The sequence below is a fragment of the Lagopus leucura genome, unplaced genomic scaffold (genome assembly GCF_019238085.1).
Source record: "Lagopus leucura isolate 7727_CA_CO unplaced genomic scaffold, USGS_WTPT01 Super-Scaffold_100016, whole genome shotgun sequence".
Lineage (NCBI taxonomy): Eukaryota > Metazoa > Chordata > Aves > Galliformes > Phasianidae > Lagopus > Lagopus leucura.
Genome location: NW_024962270.1, coordinates 13,702,114 through 13,728,084, shown reverse-complemented (window position 1 = coordinate 13,728,084; position 25,971 = coordinate 13,702,114). Strand labels below are relative to the sequence as shown.

General features: G+C 40.1%; 1 protein-coding gene across 2 annotated transcripts in view; it reads left to right on the top strand.

The window, feature by feature from the left end:
* Nucleotides 1–25,971, top strand: part of GRIA3 (glutamate ionotropic receptor AMPA type subunit 3) — a 141,949-nt gene that overhangs the window by 26,808 nt on the left and 89,170 nt on the right. For both annotated transcript variants that reach the window (XM_042876548.1, XM_042876549.1), the window contains exon 3: nucleotides 7,168–7,407. In XM_042876548.1, the coding sequence (XP_042732482.1) occupies nucleotides 7,168–7,407 (240 nt within the window). The remainder of the gene's footprint in view (nucleotides 1–7,167; nucleotides 7,408–25,971) is intronic.

Sequence of the window (25,971 nt, the reverse complement as noted above, 5' to 3'; positions counted from 1 at the left end):
TCTCACGTTTAATCCATGTTAAGCTTTAAACCACCTATTTTGGTTTCCTCAAATTCCAGTAGATTATCCTTCAAACTGAGCCATGATAATCTATTTAATAGTCTTTCAAAAGAAGTGTTCTCATGGCTCTCTGGATCCTGGGAGTTTTAAAAGATCAGTGAATGGTAGTGATCCTAGTTAAACAAAATGGTTTTGGAATTAGGATTCACTGATAAGGGGCTGACACTCTTCATGGGCTCAGGGTGGCTGACTCCTGGGTTCCTTACTGGGTTACTAACACGTCAGAAACGTGTTGCAAATGTAGGGATTCTGAATACCATGTTTTCTTTAAGAAAACAGAAACATTTATGATAGTTCGGTATATATGCAAGACAAAATATTCATTTTGTGCTTGAGTTTCATCAAGTTTATTAAAAGAGAGAGAACTCTCTTTTCAGACTCTATCATCTTCATCTTAGCTTCGAAAGCAGCTCAGGACCGATCAGTAAGCAGACAGGTATAGCAGCAAGTTACACAGTGTATTCCACATCACTCAGGTCACCTGTATGTATTCTCTGATAAGAAGAATATGGTTAGAGAGCTAAGTACATCTTTCTCAGGATGATGTAGGTGGCGTTTAGCCTGATTTTCTGTCTGTCTTACAACGTGGTGCTCAAGGATGCCTTTGTTACTGACGTTTTAAGTATGTTAGATTATTTTTTTAATTACTGAAGCTTTTATTTGTGTATGTGTAGAACTGGCAGTTTGTGGCGGAGGTGTCTAAGTAATTTTACCTAAGTAAAATTATGCTAGTGGACAAAGTCTTTCAGGCATGAATGAACTTGTCTTTTCAGAGTGCTTTCTGAAGCTGGGCCTCTCATCAGCCTTTCTGTCCAAAAGGCTCTGACCTTCTTAAAAGAGCAGTCACTGCAGATCTCAGCTGGCACCCCTTGGCACTGTGGTGTGCCTGTAGCTCAGTGCTGTTAGTGCTCCCACTAGCACTGCCATAGCCTAAGTGGCCTATTTTTATTGTTGCAAGCTGGCATTTTTCATATGCTCATAAAATTCATATGAATGTTTCAATCAGTGTGAAGAGGAGATCCAGCAAGCGGCAAATTCACGTACATTGTTAGGGTTTTATTTGACTATAGGAGGATAAACAGAGGCCAAAATGCATAAAATTTAATGAGTGGAGTCATGTAGGTCATAAATAATTGGGAATACTGAAAGAAATCAAGGTTGTGGTAACGCGTTTGTAGAGCACCCCGCACCCAGGAGCTGTGATTGTGATCAAAGTGATCTGGAAAGTAGAAAATAAATGAATACTGTCATTTAGTAGCGTCTGATAGAGTTGTGATAGGGTGACAGAAGTGATCTAGAGTGGGATCTTCAGAGAATGCTTTTGGGTGTGCTTGGATCTGGTCATTCATTTTGGATTGCTTTTCGTTAATGGGCCTGTAAAATAGGAATTGAATATTTCTTATGCCTGTCATTTGCAAGAGTGCTCTTCTCCTCCTAGTGGAATAAAAACATGTTTTTATTTTATTGGCTCTTCTAAAAAGAAATGCAAAGTGAGGGAAGAGTCTATGTATGAAGAGGGCACTAGATAGAACATAGCAAGTTGAGTAGTATTTTCTGAGAATGAGATAAAGCATACTTGAATTGAATCACTGAGAAAACTGTTTGATTCCACGAATGAAGTACCAACAGTAGATCATTATTTTATTTTGTTTTCTGCTGTGAGGTTTCTTTTCATTTGGGGACATTTTTTATATTTGTAAAGGCATGTTTTTTATCAGATATGATGCAAAGTGATGTTATGGCCAAGGTCTCAGGAGGATTTGGATCCAATTTCAAGCTGTAACTTCCTTGCTTCACCCCAATCTCCATGAATAATTGCTGTTAACTATCTCAGAAATTGTTTTCAGAAATGCTTCTTTTCTTCAGCTGAATTTATAACAGCACAATGAAATCTTTTCTTGACAGAATTAAGCGCCTTAATGTGAAAACTAGTTTTATTAGTAATAGATAATTTCATTTCATTTAAATGATCATTTTAAATACAGTGAGTTTGTCTTTAAATGAAATGCTCAGATCATATTGCCTGGAGCATCCCCAAAGTAGCTCCTTCTGCATTCATGGGCACTACTGTGCTCATTTCCTCAGGGCTGCAAGTAGAGAGAGACTGCCTGTTCATTCCGTGTATTGAAATGAAAGGGAAAGAAAGAAGTAGAGACATTGTCAGTCTCTCTAAGAGCCGGTATGCTTACTGCATGAAGTGGAGTTAATGATAACCCTTGTATTGTTGCAGCAAGGAAGTCATAGCGGGGAGACTTTAAATAGAAAGTAGCAAGTAGTCTGCAATAGGCTGTGTGTTATTGCATGTGAAAGTAGAGCCCTTAGTCCATTGGCAGAGTTTGACGATGAGAATTGCCCAGAGTCCAAGACAATTGGCAGAGGAAAGTGGAGGGAAGAAAATTATTTCACAGCTGAGAGAAATGCAGGACACAAAACTGGGGAACCAAAGTGAGCAACATACAGCAGTATTGGTTGTCACTGTACTCCTATGGAGAGTTTCAGCCCACAGAAGGATATAATTATCAATAAAACAGACTTTACAGTACGCTTGTGATATGAGTTTGTTTTTTCAGACCGTCTTACAAGATACTGGTGTGAACAAAGTGGAAGTGATTTGTCCATACAGATAGTCATGGAGAGGGAAAAGTGTCTCAGGTGCTGTAATCCCAGCCCTGACTGCAGGGCCTGTAGGGTCTGGATGGCTGCATGCCATGCTGGGGAGCATCAACGGCATCATCTGGAGGAATGACACAGTGAGATCCACCCACGTACTTTTTGTTTGGGATTTATTCGGCTTTTCTTTGAACAAGTGCATGGGAGCTGCTGAGTGACGGCCTGAACCTCTGATCGATCACCTGAGGCGAGCCATGAGTCAGCCAGAGCACAGGTGAAGGCAATTCCTAGACCTATTTAAGAGCTGGCTACCAGTAGGGAAGGATCTTTTCTGGAGGTCACCTCTACTGGTGTTTTATGGGTGATCCCAGTGTAGGGGTAAGCCTTCTATTTATTCTCTTTTGTTATCATAGTCTACTTTGCCTAACTCTCTTGTTTGTGATTATAACATCCTACTATTCTTTGATTATACAACAAGCAAAATCCAAACCTACTTACAAATGTTCCTAGTGAAGTTTCAGGGTTTTTTTTTTTAGCGTGAGAATTGGACTTAAAAAATAAAATAAAAAGGTGTCAGAGATATCTGACTTTAGCTTCCAGGCAACAGACAGTAGGGATGTCAGAGCCTGTACAATCTTGCTGTGTCAGGAGTACTCACAGTCACAAAAGGTAGGACAGCTAAATACAGCTAGAAAGCAAAAAATAAATTATAAAAAAGACACTAAACATGTTGTAGCTTGTGTGAAATGGGGCACCTTTTGAGATTCTGACCTGGAGCCTTCATGGGGTCAGAGTGAAAAAAATGATTGTCTGGTTAATCTTGGCAAGTTTCTGTGAAGGGGCTGATGTGACTGGATCTGCTGGTGGAGCAGCAGAAGTTGGGTTCACCGAGTCACGCTGGTGTCTGGATGGTTCAGCTGCTGTTCAGTTGAGATGCAAAGATTTAATTTATTTGGGTTTGATTAGGTTTGTGTTTTTATTGCTGGTGCTGTGTACGTGCTTTGTTGCCATTTTTGCTTTTGTTGTTATTTGTTTGTTCATTGTTGCTTTTTACTATTACATTTTTAACAAATGTGCTCACTGCTGTGATCAGTCTTGCTCTGGGCATTTTCTTTCCTTTGCAGAAAGCAATTCAGTCTCATGACCCAGAAGTTCCTTCTCTTCTCTTGGCATGCTTGAGAATTCACAGGCTTCTGCCATACATCCCTGCCTTTTTTGAACCTGATGGCATGTGGCTTCTTACTCTCAGCTTACTCGGACAACAAATTCAGAGTTAAGCCTACCTAAGTAAAGTTGTGTCTGTCCTGCACCTGATGCTAAAGTTACAGCTTATTGTGGTCTTCCATTGCATAGGGGCTATGCAGTTCTTTCAGTTGAGGTGGTAAAGCAACTTGGATATGTGCTGTCCTGTGAATGGTTGTACATCCTCAGTAGTAGAAGCAATAACTGAAAAACAAATCTTAAAGACATCTCAGAAAAAAAGAAAGAAAAAAGGCCATTTTGGGGGCAGCAAGGTTTCATCAGGATTCATCCAAATCAGTTTTTTAATGCCAGAGTATGAGTTTGACCATGTGCATTTTTCAAAGGGGGAAAAACAAATATAAATCAATGGTGGTTAATTAAGGAAAATACCAGAATTCTTACTCTAAAATGAGGATCGTTCTGAATGTCAATGGAAGGCAGTTTGCATAATGAGCTGAAAGCTAAGGTTTAGCTACTTTTTTTTTAGTAATTATTATTTTGCTTTGATTTAGAATAATTCAATGTTAGAATAGTAATGTCATTAAAATGAATGTAATGATGTGTTTGGTTTTTGGATGGCCATGGCTTCATCGGTGTCTTCAGGAGCTTCATCTGATCGTAGAAGAGATTAGGTCACAGAATAAACAAAAGACCTAGTGCTACAAAACCATAACAAAATTGTCAGTTCAGAACACAAATGAACATCGAGGACCAAGATAATTGGTCTTTTTATCTCCCCCTTATAAAAACAAAGGTTTATTTGGCTTTTAAATGGGCCAGTAAAATTGAATTGGCACCCTACAGTGCATGCAGAATAGCTAGTCAAGAAGAATAAGCTATAAAGAAAAAAGCAGAGGAGCTTAAGAGATGAAGATATTAAAAGCTGGTCTACTGATAGCCTATTAAAAGTGTTAAATTTTGAAGATCTGCAGTGAACAGAGATCTAAGTTGGAAAATAGTTCTGGGCAGGGGGATACTTTTGTTAGAAGTTATTGTTGATGATCCTCCAGAATTCTGTAGGAAAAATAGGTGCAAGTATCCAAAAGGGCAGATCAGAAGCTCTTGGCTGCAGTGGGTTGTCTGCTGCCAACAGTAGCTCCATCTTTGCTGTTGGATGGTGCTTGGAGAAGGACTTAATTATGGTCATAGAAGCATAGAATCCTGAAGGTTGGAAAAGACCTGATCCAGGTCTATAAGTGTCTAAGGTGTGGGGGGCAGAATGGCGAGGACAGACAGTTTTCAGTGGTGAGTGGAGACAGGACAAGGGGAAACGGCTGGAAACTGCAGCACAGGAAGCTCTGCACAGATGTGCGAAGGAACTTCTTTACAGAGAGGTGACGGAGCACTGGAACAGGCTGCCCAGGGGGGTGGTGGAGTCTCCTTCTCTGGAGATGTTCAAGACCTGCCTGGATGCCGACCTGTGCTACCTGCTGTAGGGAACCTGCTTTGGCAGGGGGGTTGGACTCGATGATCTCTGGAGGTCCCTTCCAACCCCTACAACTCTGTGATTCTGACCTGCAAGATCATCCAGTCCAACCATCCACCGATCACCAACAGTTCTCACTAAACCACGTCCCTTAACACAGCATCTAAACGTTCCTTGAACAGGCTGTCCACAGCCTGATTTCAGTCTCTGCTTACTCGCTGCTTGAGAGCGTTAGCTTATGCTAACATAAGCACAAGCTTTCTGAGCCCCTGCTGAGTCTTCATTCAGGTTCCTATAACTCTGAAATTTCATTGGAGTCATAGTTCAGAAGTATTCCCAAGTCTCAGAGCTGATAAGAAAGAACAGGTGAATCTGGGATCGCTTGAAATGCTCTGGGCATTTGGCATCAGGAGGCTTTTGGAGGTATGTTTTGTTTGCATTGTGTGAAGGGATATTTCCTGGAATACAGTGACTTGCTCTCTTTTGCTTTCTCCTCAGTAAGAATCTACATAAAAACTGGTAAACTAGGCCATTAATAAATATGTAAGAGAAGCCTGATCCGTGAGATACTGACTCAGTGTATTTGAGGACACCCAGCTCCTGCTTGCCCCACTTCAGTGACTGTTATGATGGAATTAGAGAGTTTATATGCCATTGAAATGATTTGGAGACTGCCAGACTTTGTTGCATAGTCTTTATTTTTCCCTTTTGTTCACCTGTAAGTTACTGCCTTTTATTTGTTACTTCAGCGGATAATTTTTATGGTAGCTTTTCTGCTTTCTATCCTGCTGGTATATAGTTTAATGAAATGCCTTTTGAAACTGTGTGTTTAATTCCTCAGTCGTGCCTCTGGGAGTTAATTCTTGCTGCATTGTAACTTCTTTTATATCTCTTCTTGGCTGTGGTTGGGAACTTTTGCAAACTTTTCTTTAGGATATCGGTACTCATTCCCTCTCCTGTCTCGTGTGCATCTCTTTTCTGCCTGCGTCAGCTGTTATTTGCTGCTGGTGTCTACTTCTGGTCAAGGCCTGTTAGAGTGCCTTAAACAATTAAATTCCTTAATGGCATTACTATTTTTGCATCTGCACTTCTGGAAGAAAATTGAATTTTCACACCTGAGTACCTATCTAAGGTGTTATCTGTGAGGCTAATGAGCTAATATGGTGGAGAATCCTTTAAGAAATTACTTTAACAGGTTTTGGTGATTCTGAATAGCATTTATGATAGGAAACGTTTCATGATGATACTTACAGAAATAGCAATGTTGTATTTTTATTTTATTTTATTTTTTCTTTTTTTTAGAAGTCATGTCTTCCTAACCAGTAACATATTCTTGCTTTCTGAAAAGTTACGTATGCAGAGTTTTGGCAAAAATGGTTAATGGGGCTATTTGAAAATTGTTGTTAAATCCAACTCTTGGCAAGTGGAATTGTTAACACTGAGTCATCATTTTTCTTGGAAGCGTATTTTTCATTACAAATGGGACTTGCTTATCTCAGTCCAGAAATGTTTTGGTTTAGAAGTGCTTCTGTGCTGTATTGTACTTCATTTATCTCCCGATCACAATCACAGTCCTTGCTATGGACAGAGCTTTGCACTTAGCCTGTGAGGTTCCTTTGCCATCTCTGATGCAATCTCTCTGTCGGCTACACTGAAATTAGTATATAATATCTCGCAAATTCATTTGGTCTATTGCATCATACAAAATAATTTCAGGATTCAGTAAGTGGGCTTACTTCAAATGTACTTCAACATGTTTTTTTTTGTTTTTTTTTTTTTTTTTTGCATTCATTGTATTTCAGTTTTTAATTCCTGTTTCTCTTTGTCAGTTTGCTCACAGTTTTCCAGAGGAGTTTATGCCATCTTTGGATTCTATGACCAGATGTCAATGAACACACTGACGTCATTTTGTGGAGCCCTTCACACGTCCTTCATCACACCCAGCTTCCCAACAGATGCAGACGTGCAGTTTGTCATCCAAATGCGGCCAGCATTAAAAGGAGCCATCTTGAGTCTCTTGACCTATTACAAGTGGGAGAAGTTTGTGTACCTCTATGACACAGAACGGGGTAAGCACTGTTGTTTGATTTGACTTCCCTGCTTTATAATTTGCACAAGTGTATAGAATCATAGAATCACCAAGGTTGGAAAAGACCCGCAGGATCACCCAGTCCAACCATACACTGATCACCAATAGTTCTCACTGAAATAGTTCTCACTATTACCAGAATCAGTGGTTGCAAATTCCTAGAAAAAAAGTTTGTTTCGAAGGAACAAAAATGAGGGGATAGATGAGAAGGGGGCATGTTCATTGCACTTGTCATTTGTAAAGATGTTGCCTGGAGGATACTGTAAGCATTCAATTTGGAACACCTGGTTTCAACACAGCTGCAAAGTCAACACTCACTAGGATTTCTGAGTCCTTGCAAAATAAATAAAATCAACAATATGAAGAATACTGTTAAGCAAGACTTTCCGCTCTGCGTGGCATTGTAAATCCCTCATTGCTTTACATAAATGTGTTTCTCCCATTGCTGGATAAAAACAGTCCATGCCAATTTACATGCTGGAAACATCTGAGCATCAATAGCAGCCTAAGAATATAATGCATAAAATGCTTTAGGGCTCTGCTAGAGTAAAGATGCTCTAGATATGTCACACAGATGTTTAGAGATGAAGGTAGATACCTGACAAGAGTGACCAGAGATGCACTTTACAAAATGAAGATACGTTAAAGTCAGTGTATCCGTGGTTAAACCAACTGCTGGCTAATTACTGCACCCTTGGTAACAAATCCTGTCAAAGGTAGATCTGAACAGCAGAGGCCATTTTCTGTGAAACTTGCATATTTCTGTGGAGCAACTGTTGCCAGGTTCTCTGAGTATACCGAATTTGCTTAATTACAGGTTTTTATATTTCTTTCATCAGGGAGAAGTGTCACTGCCCTTCCTACCAGTTTTTTTTTTTTTCATTAATAACTCCAACACCTTCAGAGGAGTCTGGGTAGAGCCAAAGAATCTCCGATTCCATTCCCAATTCCCATGACAGAGTTCTGATACCCTGACCTACTACGTATTGGGTGGAGAGCAAGTCTTCAGTGGCTATGGTTTTTACACTGAAGATTAATTATATCACCCAACTAAGGACGTACTGTACACTGAAGGTGGTTTTCAGACTGCTAAGTATCAGAATGCCAGGAGTTCAGCATTTTTTAGTGATCTGGAGATGCTAAGTATTACTTAGATCGAGATCAGGTAGAAAAGGTTGGTTAAGGAAAATATGGAAAAGCTAAGAGTGCCATGAGTTTTTAAATCACAGATCTTGCTGGTGAAATTAGCCCCATGAATTTTGCTTAAGCTCTGTTGCTTTCTGCCTGTGTACTTTCCATTCACATCCTGCTAACAATCTTAGAAACACTAATTAAAATCACATTGTGAACCCATTGTGGCTAGTGTGCATGCTATGCTAGCCAAATGTTCTGTCAGACATTCAGACTGAGGCTACCAGAGTGGGGAGTCTGAGTTAGATGAGAGCATAGCTGGCTCTAGGATTATAAAATGTAGCTGAGAGTTAGAAGATAAAGGACACCGGTGCCTTTGAGATGGAAGAGTCATCAGTGCATATACATAGCTTGATGATGTGCTGTGAGTTGTTTCTGATGTGCATCTGCCACATCTTATCTTTCCTTCCTTTACATACCCGCTCACTGCTGTTGTTTGATAACATATTTGCCTTCTGCTAAAATAGGAGCAAGAGTGAACTGTTAACTGTATTTTGTTACCCTGGGTTTATTCAGGTTATAAAACAAAGCTGGCAGCAGTTCTATCAAAACTACAATTACTGTATTTTTCCAGCATTAGAAGAAATTTAAAAGATTTGTATAGAAGAGAGCACGGCATTAGAAAGTGAGAAGCAGATATTCTATTCCTTCCTTTGGCACAGTAGTCATGGATGACAGCACCTGAAACTTTTGGCAGTTCCAGTAGCCTGCCTCATGTCTTGTGATAGGCATTTAGGTACAAAAGACATCCCAAGATCTTCCACAGTAACGGTGACTCTATGTTTCAGATAGCAAATAAGACTATATGTGTTCCTGTCCTGAGATACCACCACAAGTGAAAACACTGGGGCTGTTACAATTCTTAGTAATTCCTGTGTGAGGAACTTCACTGCTCTGGAGCACAAGCACGTTAGAGAGAAGGTGTTAAGCTATTCCCTGCCAATTCCTGAAATGAACTACCATTATATACTGCCTTTTAGGAGGATTATCATCTCATTGGTTTGTTCTGAGAATCTGAGAAATTGCAAAACATTAGGCTGCTCTTTCTTATGGTGAATATTAGTTATGGAGTAAGTTGTTCTTGCAAGCAAAACACTGCTGTGTATTAAGTATTGCATTTGCTATTAATAAATACCACTGCGTATTACAGATGCTGTACAAAGCCTTCTTGTGGTTTTATACTGCTCCTTGAACTATTTTAGGGCAAGCTTAGGAGAATGGACAGTCAGCTTCTTTATAAAATTGCTTTCCTTAAGCAATGTTTTTTTTCCTTCTTTGCCATCAAACAACATAATCATATGGTTTCCCCTGTGGTGCCAGTAGGCACAACACCACAGCATTTGGTTCCTGCAATGAGGACAAAAGATAAATCTCAAACTGTAGAACAAAGCTAATATCTACAATTACTTAGATAGGTGGTGAAGCTTTTAATCCAGTGAATAAATGTGTGTGCATTGTATATGTTTATTTTATGCAAGTACTTCATTTTCTGTTGCTATGTGATGACTGCATGTTGCAGATAGTGCTTTCAAATGCATATTTATGTGCAGGTGCAAAATTGCATTTCTTAAAAACAGGAACTTGGCTGCTAAAGCACAAGGGGGAAAAAAAAATAATGCCTGAGATTTATGAATTCCAGAAGCAACACTTATCTCTTATTGCTTGCTTCAGCTGCTGGACTTCTTCTGTGAAGAAGCTGAAATTTAAGAGAAATACCAAATTGTGTGTTTTCCTGTACCAGCAGAAAAAAAAATATATATATATACTTTGCATTAGGAAATATCTGTTAGAGGAAGAAAGGACATTAAGCAGTGCTTAGAAGGAAACGTCCTGTGTTTATTCCATGCCACATGGTTCAGTTCATGTGAAAAGGAGGGGCAGAGTTTTTTCTCTGTGTTAGCTGTATCAGAAAGTTGACACTGTTGGTTACTGTGATACATGTGAAACATCTGATTAATTACATGGCGCTAACTGCCTCACTGGGCTTCTCTGCAGTAGAACTAAGACTAATTAAGATTATGTCAGGGTGAAGGAAGATGAGGTTACACACAGAAAGCCGTTATGAATTTGGATGATGCTTGTCACAAAAGTCACCTTTTGCATCTCGTGCTGGGGATTATATTTCATCAAAAATCTCAAGTTCATTTCCAGTCTTCAGGTCCATCCCTCCTCTTGCTTGGTGCTGCTGCAGTCCATGCATGATTCCACTGAAGGCAGTGGTGTGGAGTAACACCCTATGAAGGTGTGGAGAGGCTGGCTTGTGGTTTTCATAGCCTTCTTCCTGTTGTGGTAAAGTGAAGTACTTCTCTTGGTTTAATGATAAAAGTGGTACATTAGATTACAATACTGAAGCTTTTATTTATTTAAATTTCCAAAATGTTTCTTAACTAACGTTTTGGTTTATTTTTGTCTGAGAAATGCTGCTTTGTACAGATTGTTCACTCCCCATCTGTCAGTACAGCACAGGCCTCTTGTCCTAAATTATTTTGATTTATCCTGTCTGCTGCACCCAAACCACTGATTCCAGTCATGCAGATCACTTAAAGCAAATATCACCAAGAGATCTCTGTGACGTGCATCTTCTTTCTCTTATTTATATCATAATGAACTTCATTCTTGTAGAACTATAGAAGGACTTTTTGTTTGTATAATGACAGCTTACAGAGTGGGACCTCAGTCCAGACACAGGTGCACATAGACCACCGTATTTTGGCATTTTAACTAAATAGCTGTCCAAGCTTGCAATGCTGTCCTTTTTTTTTTCTTTTTTCTTTTTTTTTTCAGTAGGTATCTAAGGATATTTGAAATCAAGAAAAAAACCTTTGGTAAATAGGTTTACCATTGGCTATTAAGCATTTTTTGATTGGTTAACATTGGCTGAGTGAAAGCTGAGGTACATTAGCAGGTATCTAAAGGCCTGGCTTGCGTGGCTAAGATTTCCAAATATTTGCTTTAATTTCTAAAAGCAACTACATCTTTAATCATTTTTGCCACAGAAATACAAAAAATATGATCTGAGCATAACTGATAGGTAGGTATGCAGAAGGGCAGAGCTCTGGAAAATATAACCTGTCCCATTCACCTCCACTGTGGTACTCTGTTGAATAAACACCAGGTAAATAGCAAAAAAATAAAAAAAAAAAAAAAAAGGAAAGTGAGAAAGAAAAGGAAACAGTGCGATTGTAAGCTTCCTGATGATTATGCATAAGGCGTTGAGTTTTCTTCAACTGGGTTCAGTACATGGCAATGAGGTCTGATTCAGTGCTGCTGAAGACAAAGAATAACTCTTCTGTTTCGTTCTGCTTTTACAAAATGAGGTTAGTTATCTATTGCTATCAAAGGACAAGTCGCTGCTGTACTGCTTTCCCTGGGGAATGAGAGATCTGAGCTGATAAAAGAAGAGGTCTGTAGAACCAGGCTCATTATATCTTCCACAAAACTAAAGTGATGGATATGACTGGGGGAGGGTGAAATAGTTGCATTGAAAAAAACACAGATGTGTAGGACACAACATTTTTGGTGGTAAGACTGGGATAAGACCAATTTTCTGTGGAATCTAGAAAGACACAGCTTTAATAGCTGGTGAGTTCTCAGGGATTTCAGAACATCAGGTGGTGGTACAGCATACCTGTGTAGGCTGAGTATCTTCTGAAAACAGCAATGAAAAATGTAAATGACTGACCCCTGCTTTTAATCACCTTCCATCAACAGTCAGATGCAAAAGAAGTCCTCTTAGCACAAAGCTGGCTTCTGAAGTTCTGTATTGTGTTTCTGCATTTCAAGTGGTGTTTATCTCCGTTTGTAGAGATCATTCTTTTGTAAAGGGCAAAAAAAGAAAATGGTGGCAGCAGCCACACCAGTGTTAGCAACACCTGAATTCAGCACCTGCTGAAAAGTCAAATGTCTGAAGAATCAACAGTTAATGCTCAACTCATTATTAGCAGCATTAATGTGTTTATTCTTCAGAGCAGGGGAGATCCACTGGCTTTAGGGCTGCTTTGACCCCAGTGCAGGAAGGAGAAAGGACATAAAGGAAATTCACAGACAGTTTTCTTAGAATTAAATGTGGCAATTTTCAATGTAAGGATGATAATTCTTGGTTATAAAAACTTGTTTACCCCTTTAATTCTTCTCAGTTGCATCTGTCAAGTTGATATAGTGCATTTTGTTTGCGCGTTCCAAATAAGGAAAGGATTTAAAATCTTCACATTATTTCTCTGAATATCAGTCCATTATTGTCTCTAAATATGGCAAAGAATAGCAGAACATGCAGAGCATGTTTGGAAGCCTGTAAAACACCAATGGAGTCAAAATGGGCAAGAGTTGCAGTAAACCTTGATTCCATTGAGCTTTCTGGCTCACACACAGAGTTTAAAGACCCTTGTGGTAGAACATCCATTATCTAGATTTAAAGAACGATATAACTCTATGTAGTTATGTGCAATAAGAAAACGATCTGTTTCTTTCACTATCAGCCTTTAAAGAATGAGTGATTTTACCATCTTGTAATGCCTAGAACTTGTATTTATATTGAATGGTAAGTCATAGATACTGCTTAGCAATGTTTGTGTGAAATATAAGTAATTTACCCTGACAAAGAGGCAAATTGTGACATTCTTATTTAGGGCACATTGCTTCGTTGCTTTCAGCAGTATAATGTATGAACTAAGGCACTGTTCAGGAAACATGCCAGAATCCTAACTGAAATATTCCAGGATTGCTTTACTGATTGACTTTACTGCATAAATGTGTTAGAGAGCAGTCTGAGCCTGAACAGTTAAATTGAGCTTTTTGATAATCACCCTCCATTTATTTCCTCTGAAACCTGTAAAGCGTCATACAGACTCCCTTTCTTTTGGTCTCTGTGGTACAGAGATACAGAAGAAAGCTCTCTTACTGATCCTTCCCCAAACAAACACTGAGACCCTGTGTGAGAGAATGGATGCTGGTTCTTTTTAGTGGACTGAACCTTAAGCATTTCTCTCCTGATCTTTGCCATTAGCTGCTATGTGTTTAGCTTAGCCCTGCTAATCACATAAACCCTTTTTCTAGCTTATGAACAAAAGGAGTGAACCAGCTTTGAAAGTCATCCAGCATGAGGTGCATCATATTGGCAAGGCGAAGATGCAGCTAGAGACAGAGTTCATCCTGGGATTCTATACTGAAGCTCTGTGCCACTTTACAAGTTTTACATGTACACAGGGTTGGTGTTGAGATGTCCAGGCAAAATGCCTGAGCATCCCTTGAAGCTGCTGGAACATGCACTACTGTCAGCAGTACTTGCCAACAACAAGTAGAATATGTGCATGTGTGCAACAAAGGTGTCTTGTTTCATGGAGCTGCTGGGAGTGAGGAAGTGTGTCAGCCCATCCATGAAGAATGGGGACAGCAGAACAAGGTAGCACTCATGCAGCAATGTTGTGCTGTCATTCCTCCTCCCATACACACATAGCGGAGTTGGGATAGGGTGTTTATGGTAGCCTCACTCACACGGTGTGATTCCAGTTGTGACGAAGCACATCAGAATCTGACCTCAAACTGTGTGAAATCAGCTTACAAAAATGAGTCAGAACACTCAGTGGTATGGACTGTGAGCTGGGCAAGTCCTGAATGAATATTTTCTGGAATCTCAAAGCAGGATGTGTGTTTCTCAGGTAGCACTAATGAGAGCAACTGGTACTCTTAGGAGTATGAGCTGGAGCCTGAATAACTTGCTTGGGAAACAGGAGAACTGACAGCATATCGCCCATGCCGTAGGGATGAAGGTCTCAAGGCTTTGCATTTATAAACTGATTTGTCTAAATGCATGCGTTTAATTACTTAGCTTTTCATGTATATGCATCTCTTAATTTTTGGTATGGCCATAGCACATTTAATTTTTGTATTAAATGTACTACTAATTAAAGTAGCAGAAGCTTTTTTTCCCAGTTGAGCTTTTGTGTATCAGCAAGATTTAAATGATCAGAATCTCACATTTCCAGATTTCCTGAAACAATGGTAATAGTCAAGATATTTTCCAAGAGCAGGTGAAGCAGGTTAAAGGGTTGAAAAGATACATGAGAGGAGTTGTTGGCCTTTTTGCTGTGAAACAAGGGCAAGGACTTAACAGAAAGCTGAGTCTCAGAGATGAGGAAGGGCTTTGCTTGGAACCAGAGGAGACAAGGTAGAACTTGTTTGTCTCTGGGAGGTTGCAGGACATTTTAGGCTAGAAAAGAAGGATGAGAAAAAAAGAGTACTTACATGTAAAGGATTGTAAATACACTTTTATCAAACTTGTTCATTTAACCCATCTTATCCAAAAGCTCTAGGAGTATAGTAGTGCTTCTTTGGATCTATTATTTTGTACTGATATTTACAGCAAGGCTGGAAATCTCTGCTGACTTTGATTTATAGGTGCCCAGAGCATTACCTGGGAGACTTGTGCTGGTTCTGTTCATGGAAGTGATCTGTCTTGCTGACTTAAAGACTGTGTGAAGGGGTCGATTCTTTGAGTGGGATGGAAGAAATCGGCATTATTTCTTGGTGAACTCAAGAAAGAGGGAGATGCGTAATATTGCATTAGTATATGAACTTTATTCATATTTCAGTGGAGTTGCCTGCTGTGGTTATCACATGTTTTCCAAATCAGAGAGGAAGCAGCAGGACTCAGGTAGCAGGCCCAGGAGAGTCTGTCAGTATCCAGGAATTCTGTAGTGAGGATTCTAATGGCAGACACCTCTGTTCTTCTTCAGCATCGTGGTAGAGCGCAGAGCAAGTCCAGGAAGGAGAAAGGCAGGTTGTGAGGCTTCTCATGGCAGAAACTTCTTCATGAGGAATCTTTTGCCAGAAAACCTCAACCTCACGATTGTAGGTCCCCTTTTTATCCTTCTTCTTCTGCCATCGTGGCATTCCTGGGCACTTGGGTAAGAGTCACGTGCAGCACCTTCTGAGACAGCCATCTTCCTCGAGATAAGGCCACACAAAAGGCCGCTTCACAGCCATTAAGCTGCGGCTTATCTCTCTCTTGTTGCCCCTGGCCTTGGCCATCTGTGTCCCTCAGACTAAGGATTTCACAACTCTTGCCCAGGACTTGTTTGGACTTACTCATCTCTGTCCCCAGCAAGCTTTGAGACAATGATGTAAAAGAACAATCTCTTACAACTACTGATGTCATCTACCTGGACATGAGCAGGGCCTTTGACATGGTCCCCCACCAATCCTTATCTCCAAATTGGAGGGATGTGGATTTGATGGGTGGACCACTCGATGGATAAGAAACAGGCTGCAGACAGAGGGTGGTGATCAATGCTCTGTGTCCAGGTGGAGGCTGGTAATGAGACAGGCTGAGGGAGCTGGGCTTGTTCAGCCTGGAGAAAAGAAGGCTGCGGGGTGACCTCATTGCAGCCTGCAGTACCTAAAGGGAGCCTGCAAACAGGAGGGGAATCAACTCTTTGAAAGGGTAGATAACTGCAGGACAAGGGGAAGTGGTTTTAAGTTGAGGGAGGGGAGATTGAGGTTGGATGTCAGGGGGAAGTTCTTTACTATGAGAGTGGTGAGGTGCTGGAACAGCTGCCCTGAGGTTGTGGGCACCCCATCCATCCCTGGAGGTGTTCAAGGCCAGGTTGGATGGGGCCTTGGGCAGCCTGGTCTGGTACTAAATGTGGAGGTTGGTGGCCCTGCCTGTGGCAGGGGAGTTGGAGCTTCAAGATCCTTGAGGTCCCTTCCAACCCTGGCCATTCTGTGATTCTGTAATGGGGGCAAGTGGTAAAAACTGCCAAATGCAAAGGAAATTTCTGCAGTGCTTGAGGAATGTGCAACTGAATTGAAGCATCTGAACAAGTTAAATCAACAGTTAAATCAAATCCTCTTTCTTAGATTGGCCTGAGATAGTGAAAATTAGGCTCTCAGCTAAGCAATAGCATGTTCTTTTCTCACTCTCTAAAGAGGGGCTTCATTTCTTTTGATAAGGACTGTATAGCATGCTGGATGAATGGTGTGTAAGAGTTTCACCTTGTTAGAAGCAATTTGTGCTTCTGAAGTTATTCACATTTGATGGTGTCAAACAAGAATATATGAAGATTAGCCACACCTGTATAGAGCAAACAATGGTTTTGATCCTGTTTTTCAGATGGAAGATTCAGGCCCTGATTAGGTTAATAGCCTGATCTATGGCTGAGTCTACACCACATAGAATTTAGGAGATATGCTGAATGACAGTCTGCAAGCCAGTAGCCAGTTTACTGATGAAAAACAGCTTTTTGTATTCTTACACAAGGTTCATCTTCCCTTAAATTTTACTGTGAATTTCCCTTCTCACCTAGGAAGAAAACTTGAGCCTTTGAAGAAACTTGTTACAGATTAATAAGAAATTTTGCATTTAAGGTACTTAATCAAGTGGTGTGTGCCATGGAGTTTGTGTGAAAGATCCATCAGTTACAGCATCAGTATTTTCCTTCACCTATATTTGATCTACACACTTTCTATATTTGACCCCAGTAGGGTTAGTTTATTCTCCTGTGCTTTACAATTGACTAAGCTAGTTTGACTGTATGCCTTTTGCATCCTGGAAAATATCAGCTGACTCAGGAAGCATAAAGATGACTCGGAGAGAAAAATGTGTTTCTGATAAACCCACTCATCTGGCAAGTGAAGTGACCTCATATTTGGGTTAATGATTCTTTTAAGGTTTTTTCTCTCGAGGAGACAGATTTTTCTCTGGCTTCTCATGAGATATTTGAAATTACACCTTTTTTTCCTTTTTCCTTTTCCTCTTTCCTTTTCCTTTTTTTCTTCTGTCTTTTTCCTTTCTTCTTCTGCAAGCATGCATTCCAGAAGCTACGTAAAACAACTACTGTAGTACTGTAGAACGAAGAGTGTCTCCATAAAATGATTAAGTATTAATCTGTGAAGAAAAAATGTGAAAAGTTCCTGCCATTAATTTTATACTCCATAACAAGTGCTTATTCATTTCTTCAGCTCTAGATACAGAGCTCTTGCTGGCCAGCTCTTTTGCTTTTATTCATAATGCAGAGAAGAATCCATGGGTGAGAAAGGTGGACTAAAGTTTTATTCCTCCTGATCCTAAGCTCATCATGTTCATGGCCTGTTGCTTTGCTCTTAAAAATATTTCTGGCTTACCTTGGTTGCTAACAGCTCAACGAAACAGATCACCAGGGTGTGATTTGCAGAGCAGCATTCACTCAGAACTCTTCTTCAATTTAAGTGATTAAGCACAGAGCTGTCATCTCTTACAACGGCAAAATATGTCCTTTATTGGTGGTGGTTCTCCTGTTTCTGCTGTGCAGATTAGGTGTGCCATGAAGTCTGGATTTGCACGAGAAGTGCATCTGTGCACTCTCCATGTGAGTGGAATTGAGCCTGAGGAAGACAAGGTGTTTCTGCCAAGGCAGTGGTCATTTAGTGAGCAGTGTGGGCCAGTGCATCATGTTTGAAACTGAAGAATTTTATATGCCTGAACTGTGGCAACTTCTGCTGCTGGCCCTGGTGCAGTGATGTGTGCTGGAATTGTGCGTGTTATGATAAAGCAGCATCAGTCTGGAAAGGTTAGCAGATACCAAGCACTGGTTGTTAAGGTTTCTTAGAAGCTCCTAAGGTATTGTTGGCTTTGGGGATATTTTTGTCAATGCTGATAATAATTACATGCAGTGAGTTGCTGGGGCTGTACACATACCAGATGTAAGAGGACTGCTGTAATGTGAGTGAACTGCTAATATTTATTGTGTTTCTTCTGCTGCTTGTGAAGTTATAATTTACATCTTCACTCTCTGTTCATGTTCAGAAGAGCAATAATTGATTTCTGATAATACAGATATTGATAATATACCCAGCTGTACTTGAGAAAGGGATTATAAAGGAGCTTGAGTACTCCATGCACTGCATTAAACCATGCTACCCTCGGCCAAAGACAGATCCAATTTGCTTTGTTTGTGTTCTGTTCTTTTATCAGCACTTCTCTCTCATGAGTATTTATCTGAGGTGCCTTTCCCCTTAGTAAAAAGCCACTTCCAGCTCTTGTAGCTTAGCCTAATGATGAAATGGCCACTGATGGGTGAAAAGTCTTTCTGTTCCTTTCATGTTCTCTATACGGCATGGTATGTGAAGCTGCCTCAAAGACAGTGGTTCTAGTCTGTTCTTAAGCAGGCTGGACTGCACAGCCATAGTTAAGGAGACTTCTCCAGAGAGGAAAATACGTGACAGTGGTTATTAGGGATATTCTCAGGGTATTTTAGAATATTTTAAACACCCTGAAGCCGAGTACATACCGCAGTCAATTTTAGGTGTCTTTTTTAGAAAGGTGATTCATGGTGATCACTCTAAAGGCATATTATCGCGATCTTTGTCACAAGGGCTGTATATGGCATGTAAATTTCTGCTGTGATCCCCTTGGTGATACAGAAATAATGATTTGGTCTCAGAATTAACATGGGAAAGCATCTGTTAGAATGCTGGGTGCCTTCAGTTCAGTATGTGTGGTGTAGTTGGTGGTATATCCACGTATGGGTGGTTCTAATGGGTGAATACATCAAATAAACGAAAATGTTGGATAAAGTTATGATATAAACAGTATGTTTCTTCTGTTAGATGTAATTTTCAATTGGTGTTACATCTTGCTGAGCAATCTAAAATATGTGGAAGAATCCATGATTATCACTCATCTTTATGAAATGTCAAAGCCGTATACTCCACTGACCTCAATCTATGTGCATTAATTCATGAAGAAATTAATTTGATGAGTTTAAGTCAGAGCTGCAGTATGAAATCCTTTCAGTGCAGTTTAATTATTTTGCCAGCATTATATACACGTAATACCATCACAGTCTAGACTGCATTGTGTCATGATCTGCTCTGAAGACTAAAGTTATTGTAAATGTGTTTCTAGATCAAAGAATGCTATTTGCTGCAATCTTATTTCTTAGTGGCTTTTTTTTTTTTTTTACCTTGCTTAAAAGGGGGAAATTATAATGTGGTGAGCAAATGTGAGTCTTCTTTTAGTGTAATTTAACATATCTTTTATTGAGAAGGTAAGGCTTTATTCTTAAATAGAAAAAAAGAAAGGAGACGGGGTGAAGGGAGGTGGAAAAATAAAAAAGCCAGTCCTCTGACATTGTTTGCCTGAGCAAGATCAAACCTTTGTGCTGACTACACTGGTGTCAGTAATTGCTGTGTATGCTCTGTGGATAGAATTGCCTATTGCTTAGTAGTACTAGCATTATCGATCAGTTGTTTCTGTCCATGAACTGACAATGATAACCTCAAATGAGATCAAGATTTTATTAAGGGAAGAAAATCAAATTATGCTTGGCTGTAGACAAATAATGAGTTATATGAACGCGTAGTTATTGCAGTAACAGTTTTTGCAAAGATTTCTTGAAAATAAAACTCAGGCCCTCCTGTTTTTCAGTCATTTGTGGCCCTGTTCTCTGCCTCCCTCCCGTACAAAGTGATGGGCAAGCCTACATGCTCGTAATGACTGTATCACGGCTGCCACAACCAGGGGAGAGGTGAGGGGTAGATCTGAGCTTCTTTCTGAAAGGGAAATTTCAGGGGAGGTGTGTGAGGGGGTGAAAACAAGGATGCATAAGTTAGTGCAGCCTCAAGGCAGCAGTAATTTATGCACTGACAGTTTGAGTTCCATGCCATGCTATTTTTAAAGAGCCCTACAAAGTAACTGCCTCTGTTATGTTAGTGTATGTGTTGGTTTTAGAGGTATTCCACATCATGAAGGCAGTTTGAACACAAACATTTGAGGCACGTTCATCGCAGTGTGGTGATTGTCCTCCTTCTGTGAGAAAAATATATGAACATAACAAGGATAGTTATTTTCCACATTTTAACAGGAATTCATGTTAAATTCAGTACCCTGAGGAATTCTTCAGGGTTGTTTCATTGGTTATTAGTTGTTGTTTTCGATATGTTGATGAAAGTGAAAATCATGCCTGAAGATGACACATGTATGTTGTATTAGAGTAATTATTATTTTAGTGGCATCATTTTGGTACACTTCTCAAAGAAAGCAACCGAATGGATGTGAATGGCATAGATTTGAATAGTGGCCATTTTGATTTGCATGTCTTCCTTATGCTGCAAACCAGAAAAGTCTAGCTGCACGCTGCATCAATAGTGCCAGGCAATGCTTCCACTTTGACATGAGCAGTATAACCATATTTATGTATTAATGTACCATTTCCTTAGAAGGAAGTATTCAGCCTTGCTGTTTGATTATGAATTCCCACTTAAACGTCAATAATTTCATTTGTTTTAGTAATTACAGTGAAACTATCTGGAAGGATAAATAAGAACAGCGGCTTCAAAAGTTTGAAATGAATAGAATTACATGGAGTTTTCATTAATAATATATGTGAAGCCAAACATATTAAGTGTGAGCAGCTGCAGGCCATTACCATTTAGATTTAATTTAAATAATCTCTGAACTGACCTTCTTCAAAAGCTTGTAGACAATATAAAACCATCATTGTTGTCTGACTTGTAGTGAATTCTAGATGCCAGCTACATCTTCATAGCACTTTATTGGGTCTCCTATGAAAATTATGGATAAAAAGATAATGGGAGCAATGATGCTATTTGTTCCTAAGTTATAAGTGCCATTCATTTTGCATAGATCTCATTTTGGTTTATACCACATTCATTTGCTTTTATCTGCAAATAATGCTTTTGTGGCTACACTGACTTCCCTCTATAAAGCTGGATTTTGTCCGTGTTTCTAACACTGAAACTTTTACTGCAGGGAATTCAGGCTTCTGAATGTAACCAAGTCAGTTCACTTGTGCAAAATTCAGAATATACCTCAGAGCCCAGTGAAAGTCATTACTACAGGTCTTTGAAAGCAATGCAGATTAGCAACAGGTAAAGATCTGACCTTTTGTGTTTACAAATAGTTTCATGACAGGTTCAGTGGAAACAGTGACAAAACGGTAACACAGACATAAAGATTGTACAAAATCTTGGTTGTGAAAGAAGATGGAGAATTTTCCCGTATTTTGAGCTTCAAACGTATTCTGTTTACCTCATCCCAGAGGGGTGACTTTTAGGACTTCACTATTTGAACATTGAAATATGCCATTTAAATGTTTGCTCAAGAGCAATGGGTTCATTGTGCCAATAATGAGAAATGGTAAATGGGTCGCTTTGTAATATTTGAATACAGTTTTTTATACCTTTTTGCATTCAGATGGTAAAAATCCACCTAGTTATTGTATCTAACCTGCAGTCGCTGCTGAAGGTGGGGAGGGAATGCCTTCCTGCCTTGTGCTTCTGCAACATCTGCCACAATCAGGGCTCTTGAAAACTACTTGACAAATAAGGCAAGAAAATGGCACGTTTTGCCTGAAAAGAATTAGGAAATGTTCAGTGAAAGAAAAAATGGCAATTCATTTTTTTTTTTTTCATTTTCCTTCAATTTTTTTCAAATTCATTTGGACCAATCTGAGCAATTTTAGATGCAGTTTATGTTATTTTAAAAATAACCTTTTATTTAATTTTTGCTTGGATTCTGAAGTGAAAATGCAGGTAGAAGGATCTTGAAAATATTTTTCCTCATTTTTTCAGCCAGAGTTACGAATTCACCTTGACCTGAATTAACTTACACTTGTGCTCCCTTCACCTCCCTAAACTCTGTTCTTTCAGTATCCGTACTGCTCAATGAAAAGAGCTCACCAGCTCTATTACTGAATAGGTGCAGCAGGAATTACTCACAGGACACTTCCCTAAATGCTAAGTGAAGTTCTGCGCCCGTGTGTGACTCATGCAGTGTATCAAAGAACGTTTTTAATTTATTTGAGAATGGCCAATGGCCACACTTTACAGAACAGCCAGTGGTAAGCGTGCTGCTTTTTGCCAAAAAGAAATGCATCAGGGTCTTTTTCTGGCACTCTCCACATCTCAGTTAAATATTTTGTTCTTCTGCACAAATATATAGTTTTACTGAGGCTAGAATTATTTGAATAGCTGCCTTCGTTTATTAGCAGCAATAGTTAATTTTGTTTTAGAAATAACTTTAAAAAGATCATGGTTATGAAACTCTAAACATGTTATAAATCTTATGCTGAATTTGTTCAAAAGCAGAATTATTATTTAGCAGTGCTTTTTAAATCATTAGGTTACAGAATTACTGCCCTTCTACACTGTATAAAATTATTTGGTGTTCATCAATCATTTTAGGTAGGTTTTTATAAGTATGTCCTAATTAAAATGTCATTAACACTGTTGGTAAAGATTAATATAGCAGAAGTTTTGATTGCAGTTATCCAGGTATGGAACAAACTTTTTTATGTTTGTGTCTTTTTCTGCTCCATCTAGTCTTGTCCATATGTCATAGTCTAAGTCCAGTGTTGATCATGTATTATGTTTGTAGATTTCTTAAGCATCATTTGCTTAAACAGTAAGTTAGTGAAGTGATTAATAGCACCGTATTTTATTGATGCAAATGAGATGTTCTCCCATTGCCACAAATGTTAGTTTGGATTTACTTTAGGAGTGATGATCAGGCACAGATGTCTGAAGTGCAGCTGTCGTAAGGAGCTGCTGAAGAACTGAGGCTGTGCCACCCGGATGCAAGGAAACCATCAGACAAAAAGTAGTCAGGTACTGCTGTCATATTTCTTGCAGGGTACTTTCCAGAGAGTCAGCCTCATCTCTGTTATTTTTGTCTTGTCACATAGAGAAGATAAATAGTGCTGTGACACCACAGGGGTTGTACAAAGCCATGGTGAATGGTTGTGCCTTTTCATGGTGAGAGTATTTTTGCAGATGGGGTGCATGGACAAAGCCTTGCTTTGAGACTCTGTCATCTCTTACCCTTCATGGCGTGCATCAGTCATTCTTACACCCGAATCAATGAAGCCCTCTCAAATGCCATGATAAAAATCCCCTTACAGCTGATGACAGCTTTTCCTTTGTCCTATTTGGTTTTCAAAGCAAAAGTTCTAAGCATGAGAAGAGAAGCTCCAAAATCCATTTAGCTAAGTAACAAAAAAACTACCCTGCCAGGAAAGCCAGCTTGTCTGTACTGCTTGTGGAGGACAGAGAATTTGATGTTCCAGAGGCTGTGTCCCTGATCACAGAGGACCACTGCATGCTCATGCATTCTAGCAAAATGGGTCAAAAAAGGATCTACCTGCCACAGTGTTATAAGGCAGTGTGGCCCCTCTTCCTTGCCTTTTTTTTTTAAACAAAATCAAATTGCAAGCTAATACCAGCTTTTTCCCACACAGTTGATAGAAATGTATCATTTAAGAGGCAAGCTTTTAACTCAGCCTTAAATGGTATTGAGTTGCTCCAGGGGAGGTTTAAATTGGAAATCAGGAAAGATTTATTTATGGAAAGGGTAGTTAGGCATTGGACAGGCTGCCTAGGGAAATGGTGGAGTTGCCATCCCTAGAGGATTTTCAGAGGGCAGTGTTTGTCCCACTGTACTCTGCAATGGTGCAACGCTCGCCTCGAGCATTGGGTGCTTTTTTGGGTGCCACAATATAAGAAGGGCATAAAACTATTTGAGAGCATTCAAAGGAGAGCTAAAAAGATGGGGAAGGGTCTGGAGAACAAAATGTATGGGAAGCAGCTGAGGCTCCTGGGTTTGTTGGGCCCAGAGCAGAGGAACTGAGGGGAGGCATCATGGCGGCTGCAGCTCCTCACAGGGAGCGGAGGGCAGCGCTGAGCTCTGCTCTCTGGGGACCACAGCAGGGCCTGAGGGAATGGCATGGAGGTGTGTCAGGGAAGGGGCAGTGGGGGTTAGGGACAGGCTCTGCACCAGAGGATGGTGGGCATGGGACTGCTCCCCAGGGCAGTGGACACTGTCCTGAGCTGCCAGAGCTCAGGGAGTGTTGGTACACCACTCTCAGACATTGGGTTTGGTCCTTTGTGGAGCTTGGAATTGGACTTAATGGTTCTTGTGGTTCTTCCAGGTTCTTCCAACCTGGGATATTCTATGTTTCTATGATTCTTAGAGACATGTGGATGTGGTGCTTAGAGATGTGATGTGAAGTTCATCACTATCAGTGATGGACTTGATAGTGTTACATGTATGGCTGGACTTCAAGATTTTAAGGGTCGTTTTCAACCGAAATGATTCTATGATTCTATCGTAAATTTAAACTTTAGAGCTTTGTTTTCTAATCATGCCTACAAGTTACCTTATGCACCAACTCTGCCTATTTCACCAGTGGAATCTGGTTAATATGTATAAATATCTGAAGGGAGGTGGGTGGCAAATGGATGATGCCACGCTATTCTAAGTGGTGCATAGCAATAAGACAAGGAGCAATGGCTTAAAACTTGAACGTAGGAAGTTCCATAGAAACACACAAAGAACTTCTTGATGGTAAGGGTGACAGAGAAGTGGAATAGGCTGCCCAGAGAGGTGGTGGAGCCTCCTTCTATGGAGATGTTCCAGACCCATCTGGACAGCTACCTGTGCAACTTGTTGGGAACTTGCTCTAGCAGGGAATTGGAATCGATGATCTCTTGAGGTCCGTTCCAATCCTCCTGTTCTGTGATTCTGTGGTTCTGTGAATTGTTGCAGCCAACTGCTATGAGTTGCTTTGAAAATGCCAAGTGGCATTTCCAAGAAGCCACACCTTCTATGCGGAGGGGCACAAATTAAGTGCATCACCTTTACTGGAACAGTAACTCTGCAAAAATTATCAGACTTGCTGACTGTTCTAAAAGGCCATTCTGTTTAAAACAGAATGAGACAGCCAGAAATTGCAGCTTCTGTCTGGGAAAGTAAATAAATGAACAAACAAACAAACAGAGTAAAGGCACCATAGCAATGTTTTTGTCTTTAGAGGTCCCTGTTTTTTTTTCTGCTGGGCATTCTTTCCAAATAAATGAAGTATATTATCCATATGACTTTCGGGAGGAAGAAGCATTTGAAATAGCTGTTTAGAGTGCATCACTGAGGTCAGCGTGTGTACTTCAAATACACCCTGCAGTTTTATTTACTACACACGAGAGGGATGCAGTTTGTCCATCCTACAAAGTGACAAAATCCTGATTTCCACAACAGTCTACCTGGATGCAGAATAGCTACTTTAGCATAGTCTGAGTGCTGCCACATCTTAAGCTGCGTCTCACTGGGATCCATAGGCTAATGGATGTTCGTGTTCCTCTGGCAATCGCAAACCTGATTTTCACTCACAACAGGAGGGGCATCTCTCTCTCAGTTCCCACCTTCCAAACCAAGTGCTACTAATGGTGTGCTGCCACACTTCGAAAAAAGCCATAGTTTGGGTCATCAGCTGCCAGGAAGATTTAAGTTCTTTGAAACACGGCTACTGTAAAAGCTCATCATGTGTGGCAAGGGACTCCCATGGCACAGAAGTGTTAGAGGTGGATC